Source organism: Prosopis cineraria, unplaced genomic scaffold, assembly GCF_029017545.1.
Source record: "Prosopis cineraria cultivar Desert tree isolate PC_DT_omini unplaced genomic scaffold, ASM2901754v1 PC14, whole genome shotgun sequence".
In the NCBI taxonomy this organism is placed as follows: domain Eukaryota; kingdom Viridiplantae; phylum Streptophyta; class Magnoliopsida; order Fabales; family Fabaceae; genus Prosopis; species Prosopis cineraria.
Window position 1 is genome coordinate 11,281,941 of NW_026555345.1, and position 22,579 is coordinate 11,304,519.

Below are 22,579 nucleotides of genomic sequence, written 5' to 3' on the forward strand. Positions count from 1 at the left end.
TTAATATAATATATTTAACTCTTTTCTGCCTATATTTTAATTTTAAATTTTAAATACGGCCTTTACAAATTTTTAGGATTGATTAATTAGATGTTCTAAGTAAGGGAAACATGCATTTTATTTATAACTTTATTAAAATAACAATATAAAACTTAGAATTATTGAAATGTTAAAAGAGAACTAAAATTTTATTTATAATTAAAAAGAAATAATTATTAAAACAACTAATAGTAAAAGGATACTCATGAATTTAGAAAAATTAATTAGCTGTCAAATATGTTAATATTAATAATATTAATAATATTTATTTTAGATTTTTTAATTTTAACCAGCACAACGCATGAGAAACTGTCTCAGTTATAATATAAATCAAATTTTCCATAAATTTAGCAACTGTTTTTGTTTTGAGAAACCTAATCATTCATTAATTATTGGATAAAATGGTGATTTGGATCATGACAATCTCCCATTGCCGTCGCTTTTGCACCATCCCAAAATTGCAGTCTCCGGTTCGGACTATTCTGGTGTTCGCTGAAAGTGAAACACTCTGCATATGGCAAACTAATCAAACTCTATCTTCTTTTGACGGTGGAGGTACATGCGACATCGCTTCATATTCGTTTGATTGCTTATTGATGGACTTAATGCTGTGAACTTTGACAAGTATTTCTCTTACTTTTGTCATTTGAAGATAAATGTCTCTTTTTAGTATCGGATGATCTGTAGTTAATGTCACATTGCGTTCATATTAATATTATTATTTTAAACGGATAATACTTCAGGGTTCAGTCAGCTGTAGCTTCTGCAAACAGTTTTAGTTTATGCAGAATGACTTTTTACCTGAAGTATTTGTGGGGACTTCCGAACGTAAGGAAGAGCCTAACTTGGAAAGGGAAAAAAAAAAAAAACGGAATTTGAGGTTTGGGCATTTCTTGTGAGTCACACCAGAATTCAGAACTATAATGCTCATAAGAATCGAGAAGCACTAGCCCTTTTCCCCCTTATTTTTTATGCTGTTCTATTAGGTCCTTGAATTACTTTAAATTATACTATTTCAGTTTATACAACTAGAGAGGCATTGGTAATGTTAGTTTGAATTCTTTAATTTTCTTTTCCCTATTTTCAATTACAAGGAAATGAATATGGCATTAGCAGAAAAAGCGATGAGCACCGTCTGCCCTAAAAATTATTGATTGCTTTCGCAGTTTTTGGAAGTCTTTGTGATTTACAGGAAACATTGATTGACCTTTAGGGATCAGATTTTATGACCTTTATCTCCATCATTATTTTTTATTTTTTTTTATTTTGCCATAGGCTTCATTCTGTTATTTGTTATTGTACTTTTATTGTTAATTTTTTCCCAAATAATTTGTTTCTTTATTTATGATGTGCTGATTTTTAATATTTGTTTGTTCCCTTGCAAATCACCTGAACATGTGTAAGATATACATCGTTTTGATATATCATATATGCTTACCTTTAACTAGATTTATTTTACAATCTGAAGTTTGGCTGAGTCACTAATCAAGACTTGTGTAATTGGAGAAGACTAGCTTGCTTCAGCTTAAATGCATCATCTCCAACTCCTCCAAGCTACAAAAATATGCATGTGGAATTGGATGTCAATGCTAATGAACCAAGTTGTTTCTAAATCAGTTAGGAAACTGATACCATATTGGTTTGCTTTACCATCAATGCAATGACATGAAATCCTTTGGAAGGTTTAAGAGATTCTGTGACAGTTTTGGATTCAGATTACATTCCAGACAATTATCAGTTATCCCTGAGGCCAAGCCCGAGATCTTAAAGGTGAAAGAAGAAGTTCATGTGGATGCAGATGTTGCTCGTATTTCAACTTTGCATTATCTTATACAGTTATGTGCTAAAACACAGTCATTGATGGAAGGGAGCTCATGCCATGCTCAGACTATCCGTATTGGCTTTGAAATTGACATATTAACATCAAATATGCTCATTAATATGTACTCTAAATGTGGTTTAGTGGACAATGCTTTCAGAAAGTTCAATGAAATGCCAGAGAAAAGCTTAGTTTCATGGAATACAATGATTGGATCTCTTACCCAAAATGGGGAGGAGCAGGAAGCTCTCACACTTTTCATTAAAATGCAAAGAAATGGAACCTCACGTAATGAGTTTAGCATTTCTAGTGTACTGTGTGCTTGTTCCACAACATGTGCTATAGTTGAGTGCATGCAGTTGCATGCTTTTGCCATTAAAGCTTCTATAGATTCAAATGTTTTTGTTGGAACTGCTTTAATTGATGTTTATGCTAAGTGCTCTTCAATAAAAGATGCGAATCAGGTATTTCAGAGCATGCCAAAAAGAAGTCCTGTAACATGGAGTTCTATGGTGGCAGGATATGTACTAAATGGGCTCTATGAGGAGGCCTTGCTACTGTTTCATAGTTCTCAATTAATGGGTTTGGAGCCAGATCAGTTTATGGTTTCATCTGCTATTAGTGCTTGTGCAGGTCTGTCAACTTTGATCGAAGGTAAGCAGGTGCATGCTATGTCATGTAAATCAGGATTTGATTCAAACTTGTATGTTGTTGGCTCCCTTATAGATATGTATGCCAAATGTGGCTGCATAAAAGAAGCATACCTTGTGTTTCAGTGTGTGGAGAAGAGAAGCATTGTATTATGGAATGCAATGATATCAGGGTTTGCCAGACATGCTTGTGCACTAGAGGCCATGATCTTGTTTGAGAAATTGCAGCAGATAGGCTTCTGCCCTGATGATGTAACATACTTATCCGTATTAAATTCCTGTAGTCATATGGGTTTGCATGAAGAAGGACAGAAGTATCTTAACCTTATGGTAAGACAGCACAATCGTTCACCCAATGTCATTCACTATTCATGCATGGTTGACATTCTCAGTCGGGCTGGACTAGTTCATGAGGCTTATGAGTTGATGGAGAGAATGCCATTTAATGCAACTACTTCTATGTGGGGATCACTTTTGGCCTCTTGTAGGAAATGTGGCAATATTGAGCTTGCTGAGGTTGCAGCCAAGCACCTATTTGAAATGGAACCTAACAATGCTGGGAACCACATCTTGCTATCAAACATATATGCAGCAAATAAACAGTGGGAGGAAGTTGCGAGAGCAAGGAAGCTTCTCAGAGAGAGTGATTTGAAGAAAGAGAGAGGTAAGAGTTGGATTGAAATTAAGAATGAGGTTCATTCTTTTACAGCTGGTGATAGAAACCATCCAAAAATAGATAGGATTTATGAATATTTGGATAATTTGATAGAGGAGTTAAAGGAGGTTGGTTACAAAGTTGAAACTAATTATGACCTTCATGATCTGGAGGAAGGCACAAAGCAGGTGCTTTTGAGGCACCACAGTGAGAAGCTTGCTCTTACCCTTGGATTGATGTGTTTACCTTGTGATGTACCCATAAGGATTATGAAAAACCTTAGAATATGTGGTGATTGCCATACTTTTATGAAACTAGCATCAAAGTTTGCAAACCGGGAAATCATTATCCGGGATATAAATCGTTTTCACCACTTGAAGGATGGCATCTGTTCTTGTGGTGATTTTTGGTGAACATCTGATGTATTTTCCTTTCTATATCTCCTCTGACCTGGCTATTCCCTTCAACCTTATTCAAGCCATCACTATTGAAAGGTTTAGTGATATGATTTAAACTTCCTTAACCATCAATCAATTGGCTGTACACTACAGGGATATATTTGAGATATAAGTTCTCTGTGATGTAAAATGTAGAGAGATCAGCGGAATGCAAGTAGGGGATCTAAATTCCAATGTTTGGGCCAAAGTTATTGGTCATTGTGTGCCTTCCATAATTTCGACGTTAATAGTCTATGGTCACAAACATTTCAAATTTAAATATTTTATACTCTTAAATTTTTCATGAGTGTGATTATGTAATTGTAAGGAAACATATTCAGATTTCTCCTTCAGTTACAGTATACAAATATGAGAGTTGGGCTATGAAGATTAATAATGCATTCATTGCACGTTATACCATCTTCAATGGACAGTTTTGAGCTTGCTTTACAGTTTGGCATATCTGTCATGGTCATGACATCTCTTTATATATTTGATGATGACTTCCCTTGGAGGATTTCTTGTTGAGGTCATTATAATCTCCATTTTCAACTTTTCTTGCATGGTTTTTGGCTGGGAAGTTTCATGCTTACGCAAAGTCTTGTATGCCATCTTCCATGGACAGTTTTGAGCTTGCTTTACATTTTGATATATCTGACATGGTCATAGCTTGCCCTTGTGCTCTAGGTCTTGCCACACCAGCTGCTGTTATGGGTGGTACTTGAATAGGTGCATCTCAAGGCGTACTGATCAAAGGGGGCAAGTATTAGAAAGTACACTTAAGCAAGTATTTGACACCAATGGGGCTAGTGGCGGATGATATTCAAGAAGCACTCTTCCAGTTGTTAAGACAATTAACGCAATACATATGGTTAGTTGGAGAAGATGGAGAGGATGTTTCGCCACCAAGAATTCTGGAGTTGGTCAAGTAGCAAGGCTGTGCTGTCCATTACAATTTTGCCTTCGACACCATCACCAGCAACTATATGTTTTCTGAAGGCAATTTGATTGATATGTATTTGGCTGGCCTTCAAGAAGAAATAGCAGAAGGGGTAGGGCCTTTCAAACCCATCACCCTGAAAGATGCCAAAAGTCTTGCATGAGGACAAGAGCTCTTCCTATCGCGGCAGGTTGAGTGCCAGTCAATTGGACAACAGGACGAGGCCAAGAATATTGAAGAAGGTGGGTTTGGTTCTGTCATCTCCGCAGCGAGGCCAGCAGAGTTCAAAAATGAGCAAGAAACCTCTGTTTCTCAAAAAGATAATGGGTCTTGTTCAGTCACACCCCAAGAAATGTGTGACAAGTTTCAACAACCCTTGGTGCATGATGCTAACGTCGCAAAGGGGCTCCAGTGTGTTCTTGAAGTCGAGCAAGGTAATTCCAAGGAAACCCAAGGTAGCCCAACGTTGTCTGCATCAAACAGAGGGGTTATCACCATCACTCAGCCTTTGCACCTTGTAGAGGATATGAATCGAGTTGCTCAGGAAGATTCAAAACAGCAGTTCAGTCAAGTTGCAGAGCTTCTCTCGTCATGGGTCTCTTATGATCGTGGGATTTTAACCACATCTACTTTTGGTTTCCTAAATTTGCCGCTGTCTTTTATGGGTTCCTCGTTGCAGTCCGCTTCTGTAACTCCAAAGGCATCGCTGCTGTCTGTCTGTGCTTTGGGTTTTCTGTCACCTTCGCTGAATTCGGTTCTTCCTTGTATTGCATGCTCATTTGCATGTATTGTAGTTCTTTATATTTTAATGTTCTATTTTTTTTTTTGTACATATAAATTTGTTTCGGCAAATCCTCCTTTTAGCACTGCTGAAGGTTAAGGAATCTATAAATTAATCTCATTCTTATGCCAAATGACTGTATGATTAGTAACATTTCTTGAGAATGTCTGCGTGTTCATCAAGGTCATTATAATAGATAACTTTACACTAAATTTATTTATTTTGACTAAAGGTTTGTTGAGAAATGATAAAAGTATTTATCAAGGTAATTTGTTTCCTTTTTGTTCATTGTGATATTATTAAAAATATAATACAATGGCGTCTTACAATTCATGTAGCTGACTCCACCTAATGAAATAAAGGCTTATTGTTGTTGTTGTTGTATTATGTTCATTGTGATGCTCTGTCTTGATTTGTTAACATCTATTTTGAGTAGTAGCAGGCTAGTCATTTTTTTTTAATCTTCCCTCCTATGTGTTTTTGTTTCCCCCCAATATTACGGTTCATTTTGAATGTGATGAATCTGTGAACTATATAAACAAGTTCAACTTTTGACTACAACGTTATTAGATGTCACTTTCCCACCATGCTGAAGCCTTGAAATCTGCACTTTTTGAAGTCTTTGGCTTTTATAGTCTTCATTTAACCATTTAGATTTTAACCACCGGCCTTCTGGTTTGATCTAATTTAAGCGTGATGATCTCTTGTATCACGCAAAAGACATGATTATAGCCTTCTAGCTGACTTTTGGTTTTGTTTAGAACGATATAAATATGGTAAGTTGTGCTGAGATTATGTTAATAGACTCGTGTATTTGGTTGATCTTATTGATGTGGAATTTGAGATACGAGAATGGACAAGTTTGTACTAAGTTTTCTTGGCATGTTAAGAGGTTGCTTTCTAAGCTGTCCATTGTATATTTTTGCAGCTTTTACTAAGTAGTTATGTTGCTTTCATAACATTCTTATTCATGTTAGGGTCAAGAGATACAAGTGTACCGATATTCTAAAAGTATAAATTCATATTTTAAAAATACAAATCGGGTTAAGGTGTAAAAATATTCAGAATTATTTTTCCAAATTTTTTTTATCCCTTATGGTATATAGGTATTTTTTAATTTTATAAAATAGATCAACCTTTCCCAATTTATTAAAATGATCTAGTGTTCACTGTTAAATTGTGAGGATAGCGAAGGATTGGAGAGTGTTGATCTCTTTTATAAATTTAATGGCTATTTATATATCAATGTTGATTTAAGGATATCAAAAAAAGTTCTTAAAAAAAAATTCTGAATATTTTTACAATTCAACCCATTTAAATTTGATGCAACTACCAGTTGCTTTAATTGCTATTGAAATTAGGGTGCAGTATCCAAACTTTTGAAAATCTCCCAAGTTCACTGTTTATTCTGTACTATTATTTTATTGATATGATATATTTCATGCTATCTTATGTAAAGTGATATGATTCACCCGACACATAAAGCATGATTTGAAATAAAATACAAATTCAAGTTTCCTATACCTAAAAATTTTCATCTAAATTAATTCTTTTCTCGTGTGGAGTACAAGAATTTCTTGGTGATATATTTTTGCCCAACAGTAATTTTGTTTGATTGAAAGTTGAAAATTATATTATGATCACATGAAAATTATGGCCCATTTGTTTTAATTTATTTCATGAAAAAATTACTTAATTTTTGAAAAAAGAAATCTATTTTGAGTGTTTTTATTGGATCTGTTTGTTTAAGATTAAAAATAAGTGATTTTTAGGTAGTTTAAAGATTTTATAAAAAAAGATTTATTTTATAGATATTTTATAAAAAAAGACATTATTTTATGTTTGGTTAGAATAATAGAGAAGTGATTAGTAGTTAGTTATTTTTAAATTTTATAATATCTTCTTTGATTTTTATTTTATAAAAATAATTTATTATTATATTATTTTAAAATTTTATAATATTTTCATATATCCCACCTATTTAAAACACTCTCTCTCATCTACCGCATTAGATTATTTTTGGAAGTTACTCAAAGTAGTTTCTTAAAATAATTAGAAATCTACTTTTTTTCAGTTTTGGATTATTTTTAAAAATTTAAACATATATCATAAAAACTCATAAAATATATTTTTAAAAGAAAATAAGTGATTTTTTTAAGAAATTAGCTAAAATAAACATGCCCGCTATATTTGTTTAAATTTTTAAAAATAATCAGAATTAAAAAAAATCAAATTTCTGATTATTTTAAGAAAATATTTTGAGTAATTTTTGAAAATAATTTAATTCAATACATAAGAGAAAGTGTTTTGAAGGGGCAAAATACACAAATATATTATAAAATTTTAAAATAATATAATAATAAATTATTTTTATAAAACAAAAATTAAGGAAGATATTATAAAATTTTAAAGAACTAACTAATAATACTTTTTTATTATTATAAAAAAATATAAAAATGCATTTTTTATTAAATCTATATAAAATAAATCTCTTTTTATAAAATTTATAAATTATCTAAAAATTACTTATTTTTTTAATTTTACATAAACAGGTCAATGATCAAGACATAATAATTTATTTTTTTTACAATTTTTTTTTATTTTCTCTCCTTCCCCTTTTCTTTTCACTTTTTCCTCCCTTCAAATCAAGCCGATGTTGGCAAAGAATCATCCTTGTAACAGATTAATTGCTTCTAATTGCACTTCAATTTTTTTGAAACCTCGAGTCTTGACGAGAAATCATACAAGCGTGCATTTACGCCTTTCAATTTCGAAAAGCTAACATGCATCTCGAAACCCAAGTGCTCCAGCAGGTATACTTAAATAGAGTTCTTGATAACTCATGACTTCTTTTTTTGAGATTTTATCTCACCTTATTCATATATTTTAGGCTGAGGTGCAGTTTTGCTTTTAAAATATTTTTTGAAGAGCTCCCAAAACAATTTTTCCTTTAGAGTTATCAAAACAAAACACTTTTGCCCTTTCTGTTAAAATTTCAATGTTGACATTCCATTTTGATAACTTTAAAGGCAAAATTGCTCTAATAAAAATGTGAGGGTTGCTGACTGTTTCTCAGAAAATACTTCAGAGACAAAAATGTACCTTTATCTTATATTTTAAGAATAATTTTGAGTTCATTTGAATTTCTGAGGTAATATTTGGATTTTTTTTTTGGCCTGTAGGTAATATTTGGATTATTAGATAATTTTAGAAAACAAAAAAATTTTAAATGAAATTTGGAAATTTTGAGCTTAAATTATTAATATTCTATTTTCTTATTTTTCCTGGATGGGTTTAATAATTCCAGTTTTTAAAATGGTGATCTTATATTTGTTTGGGTTCAATTTTGATTGAGGCTTTTTTGTGGAAAAGATCATCATATTATTGAATTTTTTATGCAAAAGTGCTTAGGGTCTCTAAATTTTGGTTGCAAATTAATATTTCTTATATATATATATATATATATATAGAGAGAGAGAGAGAGAGAGATAAAAGAAACTGGGTCACACTTGAGACAACGCATTCAAGACTTTTTCTTCAGAGCTCAAATAATTTGAGGATGAACGCGGAAAAATGTAACATCGAAGCGTGAAAATGTTGCTTGGAGTGGGAGGAATAGATTAGACGCTTGTTGGGCTGTAACGTTAATCAAAACAAGAAAGGATCGGTTCAACCAGCTTTTGAGGTTACTAATTAAGATTTGAGCTCCCTTAATACAAAACCAAACAAAGCACTAAGCTATATAAGGAAGTTATTGGGAGAATTTTGAACTAAATATGAAAGGTGGTTGAAAGAAAATTTATGTTCACCTTATTTTGATAAACTAATCAGAATCACATATTAAAATAAATTGAAAATAAAAAACTTTCTTTTAACAACCCCATGTTCAAAAAACTTCTTTACATTACCTAGGCTAAAATATTTAACAAGTTCTTTAACTTTATATAAAATTTTATTTTGATTCTTTAATTTTATGAAATGTCTTTTAACTCTTTAATTTTAATAACGTTAAGTTCATTATAAAAAAAATTATATTACATTTTTAAACATTCATAAAATAGTTTTAAATGTTGATATATTAAGTTTAATTTTTTTAAAAATAATAATAATAATTAACATAAAAATAGTCATTTAAAACTAATTAACGATGTTAAAGTCAAAAGATTAAAAAAATATTTTATAAAATCAAAAGATTAAATTAAAATTTTATATAAAATTAGAGGATTAAAATATACTTTAACGTGTAACTTAATAAAGATCACTTTTTTGTTAATCTTAAACAAACATGTCTTAAATTCCTATGCAGGCGACTCGATAAGGACCATTTGCAAAACTGTTTTTGGTTCTCTTTTCTTTTTGAAATTTAATCCCTGTGTTCTTGTTTTGAATGCAGTCCCCTGAGTTGATCCTTTAATCTGACTTTTACTCTTGGCCTTTTCTTTTGATTCTAGAGCATTTGACTCCTTCCCAAATATTTCTAATTCCCCTTTTTAAAAACAGGTAGAATATTGTTCACGTGATTGTTTTTAAAGTAAAAATTAAAATTTGTTTAAAAATGGGCAAAATTTGACAATATTAGTGTTTAGGCCGAACAGAATAAATTCAAAACTCCATAGTGTTATGACTGGTTTTGAATATATAGATCTTTTTATAGTCATTGTTTTTTTTTTTTTCCCCAAATTGCTTTACCATATGATTTTAAACTAGTCTTGGTGTCCCAATTTATAAGATATTTTTGCAAGAAGTTCAACTTTCTAAATATAAGATATTTTGATAAAAATAAAATTTTATTAATAAAATTTTGTAAATATTATCTTTCTCATTATATTCTCTCTTTAATATTATTTTATAAATAGAGTATCAAATGAAAGATAATTTTAAAAGTTTATATTTTTTTTGATAAAATATAATTGTAAAGTGTATTTAATATATTTTATTGGTATATGTGGCTTTATCTAAAAATGTTTTATAAATCAAGATGAAAGTAGTATTATTTAGTATTTGGCTTTCCTTCTCTGCAAAGGAAAGCAAAAGAGGGAACACTGCAAATCTAGACCACTAAATTGAATTTAATGATTTAGATTTGATATATTTTTTAAAAGTACACATTTAATTTAATTGATTTAGATTTGCAGTTAAGAGATAATAGAGAGAAAAAGTTGGGGCAAAAGCTTACCCTTATTATTTACTAGGATAAAGGTATAAATTTAATTATGTATTATTTTTTGAGAAACATCTGGTGGCCTAAATTGTCAAGTAATGTAAAATAAATTACAAACTTTAAAAAATAGAGCATCTAGTAGCTCGCCATTATTTTCAACTGACAGACGTCATGTGAGGTTTATAATGACATATGACACTTTATGTCAACATGTGTAAATTTACAAATTTAGACTTAAAACTATTTTTCGAGGGGTATTAGATAGCTTTTATTATAAAAAAAAAGAACCATCCAACACATTCTCCTCAATTTTGACTAAACACTGTTTATTTTTATATTTATGAGGTCTACAAAGTTTCAATCTCTCCAATCTTCTTGCCTTCATTCTCAGTATTAGTTTGAGAAAAAGAGTTTCGAAGAGTTCTTATCTAAAGCTTGATTCTAGCTTAATTTAGTCGCGAATTATTTTTTTTACTTTGTTGGTGTCGTTTTTATGAATGTTTTCAAATAAAAACTCTTTAAACCTCTTCTTGAGCTAAGATTGAGAATGAAGGTAAAAAGATTAAAAAGATTGACACATAGATCTCATAAGTTTGAAAATAAATGGTGTTTGATCAAAATTGATGGGATGATATTAAATGATTTGTTTTTTATAATAGAGACTATACAATGTTTCTCAAAAAATAGTTTGTAGTTAAATTTGCACCTTTATATATGCTAATGTGGAGTGCCACATGTAATTGTGGGCTTCATATAATGTTTGTTTGCTGAAAATAACAGAAGGCTACTAGATACTTCATTTTTAAAAGTTTTTGATTTATTTCGCATTGTTTGATATAAAGCTATGGATGTTTTTTGAAAAATAATACATGATCAAATTTGCACCTTTAGCTTGTTTACTATGGAAGAGACACTTGTTGATTATATTATTATTTACTATGATTATAAATAAATGCCATATTTTTAGTTTAATTATTTCTATCTAAACTCTAGATCTTTTTATAGAAACGTTTTGTCCGAAATTTTTTAACTACTTTTTATGAATTCATTTTTAAAATGAATAATATAGGGTAAACATAATTTTTAATCCTTGTACTTTACTCGCATTTTACTTTTGATCCTTATATTTTTTTAATATTTTATGTCCCTATACTTTTATTTTTGATTATTTTTGGTTCCTTTATGAAAAAAATATAGGAACCTTGAAAAGATTTAAAACAATAAAAAATAAAAGTGTAAGAATATAAAACATTAAAAAAAATATAGGGATCAAAAGTAAAATATAAGTAAAGTACATATATCAAAAGTTATATTTACCCAATAATATATTATCATTTCTTAACAAAAGATTATCTTAATCAATTTGGTAGAAAAATATTCGCAAGAGAATAGAGTCTCATTAATTTTAAAATAATAATACAAATTTAAAATACTATCTAAATTAACCTTTTTTTTTTTTTTGAGAGAAAGTTGTAATGCTCTGCAAATGACTTCGGGAAAAAAAAAAATGATGAAGCCACGTCTGCAATGACGGTTAGAGCCGGCGGGTGATCAACGTCGGCCACCAAACCTGACCTCACGATCGGTGTCCACATTCTTTTGATTGCGAAACGCTGCCGTAAGCTTTTCGTTGAACTTTGTGCCTTTGGTGTATAAATTCGACTCCGAATTCCACCTCTGAACACCATCGAAACATCATAATCTCATTGCTTTTGTTCAAATCTTTTCTTGTTCAGCCTCTTCAGAGAAAGATAGTCATGTCTCAGGTGATTTGCCCGAACCCGACCCAATTATTTGTCTTCGTCTCAAATTGTGCCTTCCATTTCTTACCTTTATTCGCAAATTTTCTGGGTCAAATACTTTGCATCTGACTGTTGCAGTTCTGGGTCATTCCTTTTTGGATGCATATTTTATTTATTTATTTATTTTTTACCTTGCGCTTTTGATCGATTGTGTTCATGGTTTAATATTTCAATGCTGAACTGGATGTTTTTCCCCCCTTAAAAATCTGTTTGCCAAGAAGATATCGTTTTCGAAGGAAACTCGGCACTCCCCCTTTCGATTAGGATTTTCTTACTATTCTTCCTAGTTAGCTGTTCAGATCGATTGCGTTCCTTGTTTAATATGTCTAAGCTTTTAGTTGATAAATATAACCTTTGAATATGAATTCATGATGGTAGTTCCTGGGGTGTATGTGGACCTTTGAGTTCTTAGCCTGGTCTGTTTCTCATAGCTACACTTCCACTAGATGCTGGCCTTTGAATTAGTTATAATGAAGGATGAAGCGACTGTTCTTTTTTTTTTTTTTTTAAATCATGTTAAATGTTGGTTGGTTAATCTCTTGTCCTTCTTGGCCTAGAAGAAATATCTTGTCCCATGACCCTTCTGATTCTTTCTTTCTTTAATTTGTTCCAGCACATTTATTTCATTTAAAATTCTGTCTGAATGTACTGTATTGTGAGATAAGGGGTTTCTATGATCATTTTCTCCTTTTATGCCTCTTAACCTGAAAAACTTCTCCATATGGATGCAGACCACAGTCCTCAAAGTTGCTATGTCTTGTGAAGGATGTGTTGGGGCAGTGAAAAGAGTTTTGGGAAAACTGGAAGGTAGACTATGATGATTGTATTCAATTTATTTATCTTCTCTTCTTGGACACGTTATCATCGAGGGTTAACTTCCTCTCGCATATTCCCTCCTATCCTTGTTTTAAAGCACTTTCAATTACTTTACTGGAAAAGGAATGACAATTAACTCATTAAATATGTCTTAAAATTAAATTTTTTTTAACTTTACCCCTATTAAAAATAGAAAAAAAAGAGGTACACAGTATACGATGAATCATACAAATAAATTTACAAGAGAAGTAAAATTGGAAAGCTGTAATAAATAATCCTTTTTGTGCCTTATATTAAGCAGCAAAGAACACCTCTAAAAGGTGCCTTATAATAGAAACCAAAGGGAATAGTGTATTTGGCTTTCTGCTATCGGATTCTAATATCAACTTTGTTTAGAAATTTGCTGAAGGAATGTCTTACTCTGGCCACAATAATTGGTGCTGTTCCTACTGCAATTTTCAGTAATCGTCATACACTTTCTGTTTTCATTCGCAATTATCTGAATAATTTTGGTTTAAGTGCACGTAGTGTTTTTTTCAGTTCTAAATCTTCCTTTGCTATCATAAAATCTGCTTGTGCTTGGACTTGAAAGTGATTTTTTGAAAATTGTATTTATAGCATGTAAATGTCTGCATATGTTTGTCTTATTTCTGTATGCCTACTAATCTCATACAGTCCTATCTTCGATTCATTTGGTCCATCAATGGTGACACAATCAACTATCTTATGACTTTGAGGTGTTGAAAATACCCTTGCTTCCAAATTAAATTCTCTCTATTCATGCATCTTTGCATTTAGTGAGAGAAGACAAGCAAATGTGGTTGCATATAGATTAGATTGTACATTTATAATTATGCTTTTGCACTACTTTTTCCCTCTATTTCTTTTTTAAATGCACTCTCTATATTCACAAAAGTAAGACAAGGGATTCGAATTTCTCTGCTTCCCCTTTTCTTATTCTGCTATTGAACTCCTTATCTTCATCAAGAAACTTCTAAATCCTAAACGATCTCAATTCATTCTACCTCTGATTCCCCTTAAAATCGTTATATATATATATATATATATATATTAAAACAACAACACAGAGAAAGTTCACACAAGTTTAAATATGAGTTTGTTGCTGCATCTTTGCGAAAGAGCGTGATAAGAGCAATATCCTCCCCAGCTTCCTCCTTCAATTTTGTTTGATAATGAGGAGTGTTGTTATTTACAGGTGTGGAAACATATGACATTGATTTGAAGGAACAGAAGGTGACTGTCAAAGGAAATGTACCGCCAGATACGGTTCTGCAGACTGTATCCAAAACCGGGAAGAAGAGCGCCTTTTGGGACGCCGAGGGAACTGCCAGCCAAGCCTAAAACTGTAGTAGTTACCTGAGTCATTGTTGCAAATGTTAATTGGGTAGTACTTCTAGCCAAAAAAAGTTGGTGGACTATCAATAATTGTACAACTTGTATTCTGATGTATTATGTATATGCTGTGATCTCATGGTACTGTATGTTTTTGTAATCAACCTTATCATACAAATCTTGCAGAACGCAGCTGATTGACCAGAAATTGGCTCTCGTTGATTGATTGACGAACTTTAGGCTTATGTTAATATTACTCTGTCATTGATTTATGAACTTAGCTTTCTTTTCTTTCTTTTTTGATTATTTAAATGACATGGTTTTTGGCAAGTTGATGGTATTAATTAAATTTTTATTTCAGGAAAAAAAAAAAAAGATTCCCTATATAGAATGTTGGTGAGTGCATTCTACGTCCAATCTCGACTCTATCTCTCCCCCATTCTCTCTTTTGATTTCTAATTTCAAATTTCGAAATGAAATCAGATCTGTCTCCCTTGACTTTCTTTTCACTCAAAATGGGATGCTTTGCAATGGCCGTTGCAACCACCAATGTCGTTGCTGCCATGAAGTCAATGCTCTAAACCGACCTACCATCCTTTGTGATCTGCGTCCACTTTCATTAGGCCCACAGCAATTGTCCAAATCTTCAAGAACATGTATATATATATTAAGGATGTGTTTGGTTTGAAAGGAAGAGAGGTTAATTTATTTGGCTTTGTTGGAGGGAAAAGAAGGGGAGGAATTTTTAACGATTCTTTATTTGGTTTAGAAGAGAAAGGGAGGAAAGATAATAACTAATTTACTATTATATCTCTATATATTAGTTGAAAATTTTTAAAATTTTTTTTTGTAGAAAATAATTTTACACCTCAATTTAAACTACATGATTTTTTAAAAATTCACTCTCATCCTATCATATTGTCAATATGTGAAAAAAAATTAAACTAATAATTATAATAATAACAAGTTTTTATAAAAAAATAAATAACTAAATATATAATAAAATATGATAGAATGGAACTTTTTTTAAAAAAAATTCAATGAGGTCATTCAAAATTTGGAAGTGAAGCACAATTTGATATGAAGAAAAAATTTTTAGTTATAGATACCCTTAAAATATTAAAAATTAAATAAGAGTAAAATAGTAAAAAAAAAATAGCTTACTTTCTAAAAAAACCTTTAATTTGGGAGGGAGTAATATGAAGAAAAGGGAAGAATTACTTTTTAACTAAACGAGGGGAGGGGAGCATCTCCCTCACCACTGAAGTACTATAATGGTGAAATTCTAGCGCTATGTTCGTTGGGCGGAGCAGTCAAGATCCTTTTTTCCTCACTTCGTTCACTGTGGTTGCATCAAGTAAGGATTCCAATCAACAATCCTCTTGTCCATTTCTCTCCTTTTTTTTTTTTCATTCAATCTCAAACAACCTACCATTTCCTTTTTTGATTTTTACAGCTAAATGGTCTTATTTCAAAAGCCTCTTTTGCCATTTTCTCTTGGAGTTCCGAAACAGGGGAGGATTTCCAAGTGATGGCTAACCAATTTTGGAGGCATCTTGGCAGTGACAAAAGGTTCTTTTCTAGAATTACATTGGCAATGAGATTAAGAGCAAAAGAGAGGAAGAAAAAGCAAAGAAGGGATTGATACAACTCTGGGAGAGGAAGAATTGAGTTACAGAGGGAAAGGAATCATTAGATAGGGAAGTTCCACAATAATCATCCAAACCCTTTTTTCCAATTAAGCATCTTTTCTTAATATAGCTTCTATGCCTCTCACTTCTATACATATTTGTAATTACTTTTACACATGATGAGCATACTCCATTTTCCCTATGTGATCTTCATTGCTCATCCCTTCACTATGTTTCTTTGCAGTATCCTCATCTTTGGTCCTTTGCATTATATTTCAGTGCTTGGGTGATGCCCATACTTTCTTTCTCTTCTTCTCTTCTAAGTGTTGGGAAAGTAGAACTATATACATCTATTTTAATTTTATTAATAGGAGATGCGGATTGTTCTAATTAAACTCATATTATACACGAATTATTACTTTAATATAATAAATTTGTTGTGATATTATCAGTGATAATTTCTACTATTTTTGCGGTCATGAACCATGGAGGTTGGAGGAAGTGGTTGAGAAGATGGTAGATATGTCAAGAGAATTATTCCAACTTGCAAAGCTTCTTCGATGCCAATGGTGAAGGGAAAGACTAGATAGGTGGTGGCTTATGATTCACCTTCTAAGTGACAAAGGGCGTGCTTGATTACAGTTTTCATAACAATTTTTTGTTTTGAAAAAAAAAAAGAAAATCAAAAACACTTGTTCGAAAATGAATTTCTTGTTATGTATTTTGAAAAAAAACAAGTTGTTTCGAAAAACTAGAAATCCAAAACGTGTGTTATTTTTTGTTATGCAAAACTAGAGAAAAGGCAAAAGATATGTTTTCATTAATGACAATGATGATAACAAAATAAATTTTATTTTCACTCTTTATTTCACAACTTTAAATATGTTTTTCAAAATAATGATTCAAAAAGATTTTTTTTATTTTCTATTTCCAAAACTTGTTCTAAAAACTATTTTACAAAATTGTTTTAAGAATATCGAAACAAAAAAACATATACAAGCCTAAAGTTATTATTCTGGGAGGTCAAACAAGCCTAAAGTTATCCTAGTATGGTGGAAAGTTTTGTTTGGTGGTCAAGGCAAAGAGACTGAAAGAAACAAATGAGAAATAGGGCACAAACTCACAGCGTAACGTATCTAAATGACTTGCTTGTTTTTAATTAAGGAATTGAAATGCATACTTTTAATATTTTTCTCATTCATGATTGTTTTTTTTTTTTCCTACAAAAGCACTCATTGAAACCTTCCTATGTTCTGATCTGTTTCTATTTCTTCTCCTGTCACCATCATATACTCATCTTAGCATGGTCTGTGTTGTTGTTTATCATATAGAAATGAGGAAAGAAGGCACCATTGTAAGCATGTAGCAAAATATAGAATAAGAAGGTAGCGTTGTATATACTTAAATTAAGAGACATAAAGTAGCATAGAGTTAATGGCAAAAAATGTTGTATATCATCAAGATGAGGGCTCCAAGCTCAAGAGAAAGCTTTGGTTTCAATGTATGAGTGCCTTGAATTTGGATGCAGGTAAGATTTTGTGAAATTTTTTGCTGTTTGTGGTAAAGTTTTGATCTCTTCTTTAGACTATTTTTGAGCATATTTATCTAATTTTAAATGCAAAATTTTGCAAATTCAGCAGCTTTTACTATGCTTATGGTGAGGATGGTTTTATATGGGCTGGAATTCTTCCTCCCTCTCATCCCTGGATTGTGATGGAATCAACCTGCATCATCACATTCCAAACCTAAAGATCCCATATCATTCTTCTTATTATTATCTTTTGATCTCGTTTGCGACATAACCAGAAGGATGCGGTTCCGTTGTGGCTTTGCAAGCACATGGTTTTGCTTCAGGTCAGCGGGGACATGGTTCCACACTAGCTCTACAAGTGTATGCTTTTGCTCTGGCTCCACAAGGGTGTGGTTTTGTGCTGGCTGGATCCATCGCTCCATAAGCGTGTGGAATCTTCCTGATTTGATTCTCCATGTGTGTTAATCTTTGAATGGATCTCTAAGTGTTCTGATTCTCATATCACTAGCTTTTGGGGAGCCTAAGTCACTGATTCCATGGATGTGCAAATCCTTGATTTTGCTGGTGCACAATTCTCTGGCTCTACAAGTTGATCCATGCTAGCCTTGTATATATGCTGATTCATGGGTCATTATTACAAGATAAGCTTTTAATAGTGGGTAAAAAATACTTTTAACAGCGATTCTATGTCCACTGTTGTTTTAGGGGATGTTAAATGTAAGTAACTTTCAACAGCGATTGTATAACCGCTGTTAAAAAATAAACTTTCAATAGCAGACATAGGCCCATTGTTGAAACTTTCTTGTTGAAGTTTTTTTTTTAAAAAAATAGGACTTTTAACATCAGTTATGGCATAAACCTATCTTAAAAGTGGTTTAAAAAAAATTATTCTGTTTTTAGTTGTTTTTCCAATTCTTACAAATGCAAATATTTTATACGATTTATTGCCACCCTTCCGATTCAAGTACATATAAATAATCCAAATTTCAATACAATTCTATAGAAATTACACAAAACTCAAATTATCTTATATAATTTTTTAAAAAACTATCTAAACCCCACTTACCATCCATAAAATATTGTGTCCAACGTGTGAGAATGTCGTCTCCTCAAAAAATGAATTTGCAATATCAAACATTTATATTAAAGTATAAAATTGCAATTACACATTAACCAATCAATTCAAGTAACAATAAAATTAGCTTTTAAAAAATATAGTTATCTCATTTGTAAATTCAGTCATTCCCAATATGATGATATTGAGCATGTGTCTCATTACATATACGCCACACAAACTAATCTTCAGTGGTTGCCTGCGACTCTATATAAAAACATATATATATATATATATATATAAACAATTGGAAATCGGTAATAAATATTAACAATTGAATATGTTAATAAAGTGTTAGTTTTAATTTTTCTTTGGCTCAATTCATGTAGGATTCTTTAGCTCACGAGATTTGTAACTAATATATCCGTAAAAATTAATAGTTTTTTTACAAGTACACTTACGAGTCTATCGTTTTTTTTATGTTCTTGTTTGGTTTGTAATGAAGGGAGCATAAGAAGAGGATTGTGTTACTCTTTAATGAAAGAACAATCAATTGCTAGTGGTCCTTACAAAATATAGTGAGATATCAAAAGAAATCTACATTTAACAAAAAACTATCAATTGTAAATTGATCCTTACAAATGCACATATGGAGCCATGAAAACATCCTTTTTAACTTCACATATTCATTATTGGAGGTATCGGGATCTTATTTCAAGAGTATTCCCTTTCTTTGTCATGTAATGAGGGCAAAGAAATCCAAAATGATCACATTTGCCCGATGTAATGCACAGATGATGGAGGTACCTGCGATAATGCAATTATGTTAGTTGATCAATATTGATAAGTTAATTGTATTTAAGTAAAACATACTTACAAGATAAAAAGCTCAATTGATGTTGTGCTAAGCTGACTTTTCGAGAGAAGTCGATTCAAATCTTCCTATTTAATCATCATTGGACTATCCACACCCACAACATCCTTTTCCCTTAAAAATTTTTTTTCTTGAAATGATTTGTCGTAAGCTAATAAAATTATTGTTGGAGAAGAGTCAACTGCGGTGAATGGGGTTGTGGAAGTTTAGGCAGGGGATTATTTGGCAAGGGAAGCTGAAAAGATCAGAGATAGCTAATTAAAAAATAAATATTTAATAAAATGTATGAAATATTTAAGAAAACATACCTTGGCTTGAACAATACTCACAAGTCTCTTAGGCCACACAATAAAAGTACCAACAGCTTTGGATGCAGTCTTGACCTCATTAGTAAGGAATGGGACGAGCCATCCACTACTTTTACATCTTCTACCACCACTCTGACTTTATCTTGTCGCATTTGCTTATGTTGGACAGTTTGTCCCAAACTATGAACACTGCCAAGAGCAACCAAGCGTCTATCAGGATCTTTTAGATATAGCTCACACGGTTCACCTATGTTTCTCACTGAAGGATCCTTTAACATGTACCCAAGAACATTACTCTCTTTCGTGCTGTGAAATCCAAGAGACTGTGTATGAGGTGCATTGGCAATCATCTTTTGTCGTAAGGATATAGAGGTCATCATTTCCTCTTTCATTTTTGGAAGCTGATCTTCCAAGTGAGCTTCAAATAAAGCTTCAGCCTCCTTTCATGTTTGTTGCCTTACATTTGTTATTACATTTTCTAGCTTTTCTCTCGTAACAACACTCAATCCACTAGAGCATGCATGTGCTCCAAAGTAATCTCTGATTCCCATGCCGAATTCAACACCTTTAACGCGTCTCGGATGCTCTGGCTTACCGGTAGCAACCACTAAAATTTCATTTCTACCCTCTAGAATGAAAGATTCTTGAGATTGTTGTTCCTTAGGAGCCTCCTATAACAAACAAAACAAATATCATAACATTCTATATTGGTCATTGAATAAAAAAATTAAAGAAATAAATGTTATTTACAATCCTTTCGACAACGTGCCTTCTCGGTTATATACCCTCCCTTCTTGTGTTGATGACCATATCTCCATTTATCCTCATGAGAGATAGGCGATGGTAGGGATAAGAGAATAAAAGGATCAAATTTAGCATCTTCTTCTCTGTTCTTCAACTTCTCATCCATCAAAATATTGTCAACGTGATCATAACCCTCACGAGACATCGTGTGGGGGCATTCATTTCTCCAAGCAACTTCTTTATCCTTTTTCTTGTTAATAAAAAATTAAAAAATTAATATAATTAGTTAAATTAAATTACTACAATTAAATCGATTAGAAATTGACTAACCATAGCTTTTTTAGAAGTCTAAATCTTATAGAATTCTTGCTAAGCTTGTTCATCTAGAAACTAATATGTCTTGAGAGGATTAGGATGAAGCTGACCTTCTTTCAACTCGACATGGACAAATTTCCTTGTAAGGTTAGTCTTGAAACCTCTCTAATGTTCCCCATAATATTTTATCAACTGTCTTCAACATGCTTAATCATTCGAAACATCATAGGTGAGCTGCAATTAATAATAGTTAGTATTTTACATATAAAAATTATAAATGTTTTACATACTTGAATGCTTTCCTAAATTTGTTCCTTCACATGTTTTGGCACATCAAGCCAATCTTTATGTAAGATATTGGGCTTGTTTCGTGACAGGAGTCCAAGGCAGCTGACAAACTTGGCCTTCTTTGGCCTTATGGTTTCCACTGTTGATCGAACTAAATTGGTAACCTGTGGTTAGTGGTTCTACTCAAAGTCAGCTCTCTCAATTGTGTTCCTTGCCTACCCCTCCTCACTAACTGGCTTTGACTAGGATCACTATCACCGCTTTGAGCAACCTTTGCAGTCGGCTGGCTTTGAGTAACCTCTGCAGTCAGTTGGCTCTGAGTAACCTTTATAGATGACTGGCTCGGAACACCATTTGTAGGTCCACTTTAATTTTTATCCATGTTTCTAAAAATAAAACACAAAGAATTGTAAAGAAAGCATAATTCAAATAACACAAAATAAATAAAACACAAAGAATTATGAATAAAGCATAATTCTAAATTAGAAAACTAACATTAATTTAAAAATTAAATTCATATAGAGATATTCTCCCATATCCCTTTCATCAAACCGAGCTATGAAGTAGTTGTTTTTCCACATCTATTAACTCTAAGTTCTGGATAACCCATAGACGTTGGACCCTCGTCTTCAGCATTTTGAGGGATATATATACTCCTCCCCAACAACGTGAGAATAAGGGCTTTTTTCTAAGGTTGGCAATATTCGACTAGTTCCTCATGGGTTATATCCACATACGGATATATTTCCCTGAGATTCAATTCCTACTTTCACTATAGACCAAAAGCGATTCTTGAATACCTACAGTGCGGCATGTACATCATCTATCTCATTGACATTCAAATTGGGTAGTCCTGATGAGAAGGTAAGAGTTTCAGAGATATCGAAGCCTGTTTCATTCTTATTATTACTATCAATCACCCTTTTTCCTTCGAGAACTATTGATCAACTTTTATCTACCGGATCGATAACATAAAAAACTTGTTTTGCTCGATCTATCATAATAAATGGCTCCTCCCCATAAGTTAGTCTTCTAAGATCAATCAATGTAAATCCTAACTTATCATCTTGTACACCATTAATGTCAACCTACTTGCATTTGAAAACAAGCACTCTAAATTTGGTATAGTCAACCTCCCAAATCTCTTTAATAATCCTAAAATAAGGTATGAATGTGATTTTTGGATTCTTATCTTTTTTACTTGAGAAGTGCATAGCTTCAGCCACTATCATAACTTTACTATTTTGTACAGTACTCTTTTCATCAAGAGACCTTATATAAAATGAATACCAATTAATATCATATGCATTCCAGTATATCACATCCATGTTAGGACCTTCTGCTAACCATTTAATCATATCAGAAACATTATCTCATTTAA

The 22,579-nt window shown here is 31.9% G+C and overlaps 2 protein-coding genes and 1 long non-coding RNA gene across 7 annotated transcripts; all 3 read left to right on the top strand.

Annotated features, from left to right (window-relative positions):
- Positions 1-473: 473 nt before the first annotated feature.
- On the top strand, positions 474-4,415 carry LOC129292018 (pentatricopeptide repeat-containing protein At5g04780, mitochondrial). 5 transcript variants are annotated; one of them, XR_008588842.1, is made up of 3 exons: positions 474-594; positions 1,508-3,657; positions 4,288-4,414. XR_008588842.1 is itself a non-coding variant. In XM_054929510.1 (3 exons), exons 2-3 carry the CDS (start codon positions 1,705-1,707, stop codon positions 4,323-4,325), a joined length of 1,506 nt encoding a protein of 501 aa, XP_054785485.1. In that variant the 5' UTR covers positions 474-594; positions 1,508-1,704; the 3' UTR covers positions 4,326-4,415. The 5 variants fall into 5 exon arrangements, 4 of the variants coding, with proteins under 4 accessions (XP_054785485.1, XP_054785484.1, XP_054785483.1 ...); XM_054929510.1 differs by having other exon boundaries at positions 1,508-3,172; positions 4,288-4,415; XM_054929509.1 differs by having other exon boundaries at positions 1,508-3,172; positions 4,270-4,396.
- Positions 4,416-12,016: 7,601 nt separating this feature from the next.
- On the top strand, positions 12,017-14,725 carry LOC129293602 (copper transport protein ATX1-like). The gene is made up of 3 exons (XM_054931656.1): positions 12,017-12,248; positions 13,016-13,091; positions 14,317-14,725. The coding sequence occupies exons 1-3, from the start codon at positions 12,240-12,242 to the stop codon at positions 14,460-14,462; spliced, it is 231 nt and encodes a 76-aa protein (XP_054787631.1). The 5' UTR covers positions 12,017-12,239; the 3' UTR covers positions 14,463-14,725.
- A 130-nt stretch (positions 14,726-14,855) lies between these two features.
- Positions 14,856-18,187, top strand: LOC129293603 (uncharacterized). The gene is made up of 2 exons (XR_008589181.1): positions 14,856-15,810; positions 15,910-18,187. It is a non-coding gene; the product is annotated as an uncharacterized LOC129293603 (long non-coding RNA).
- Positions 18,188-22,579: the final 4,392 nt, after the last annotated feature.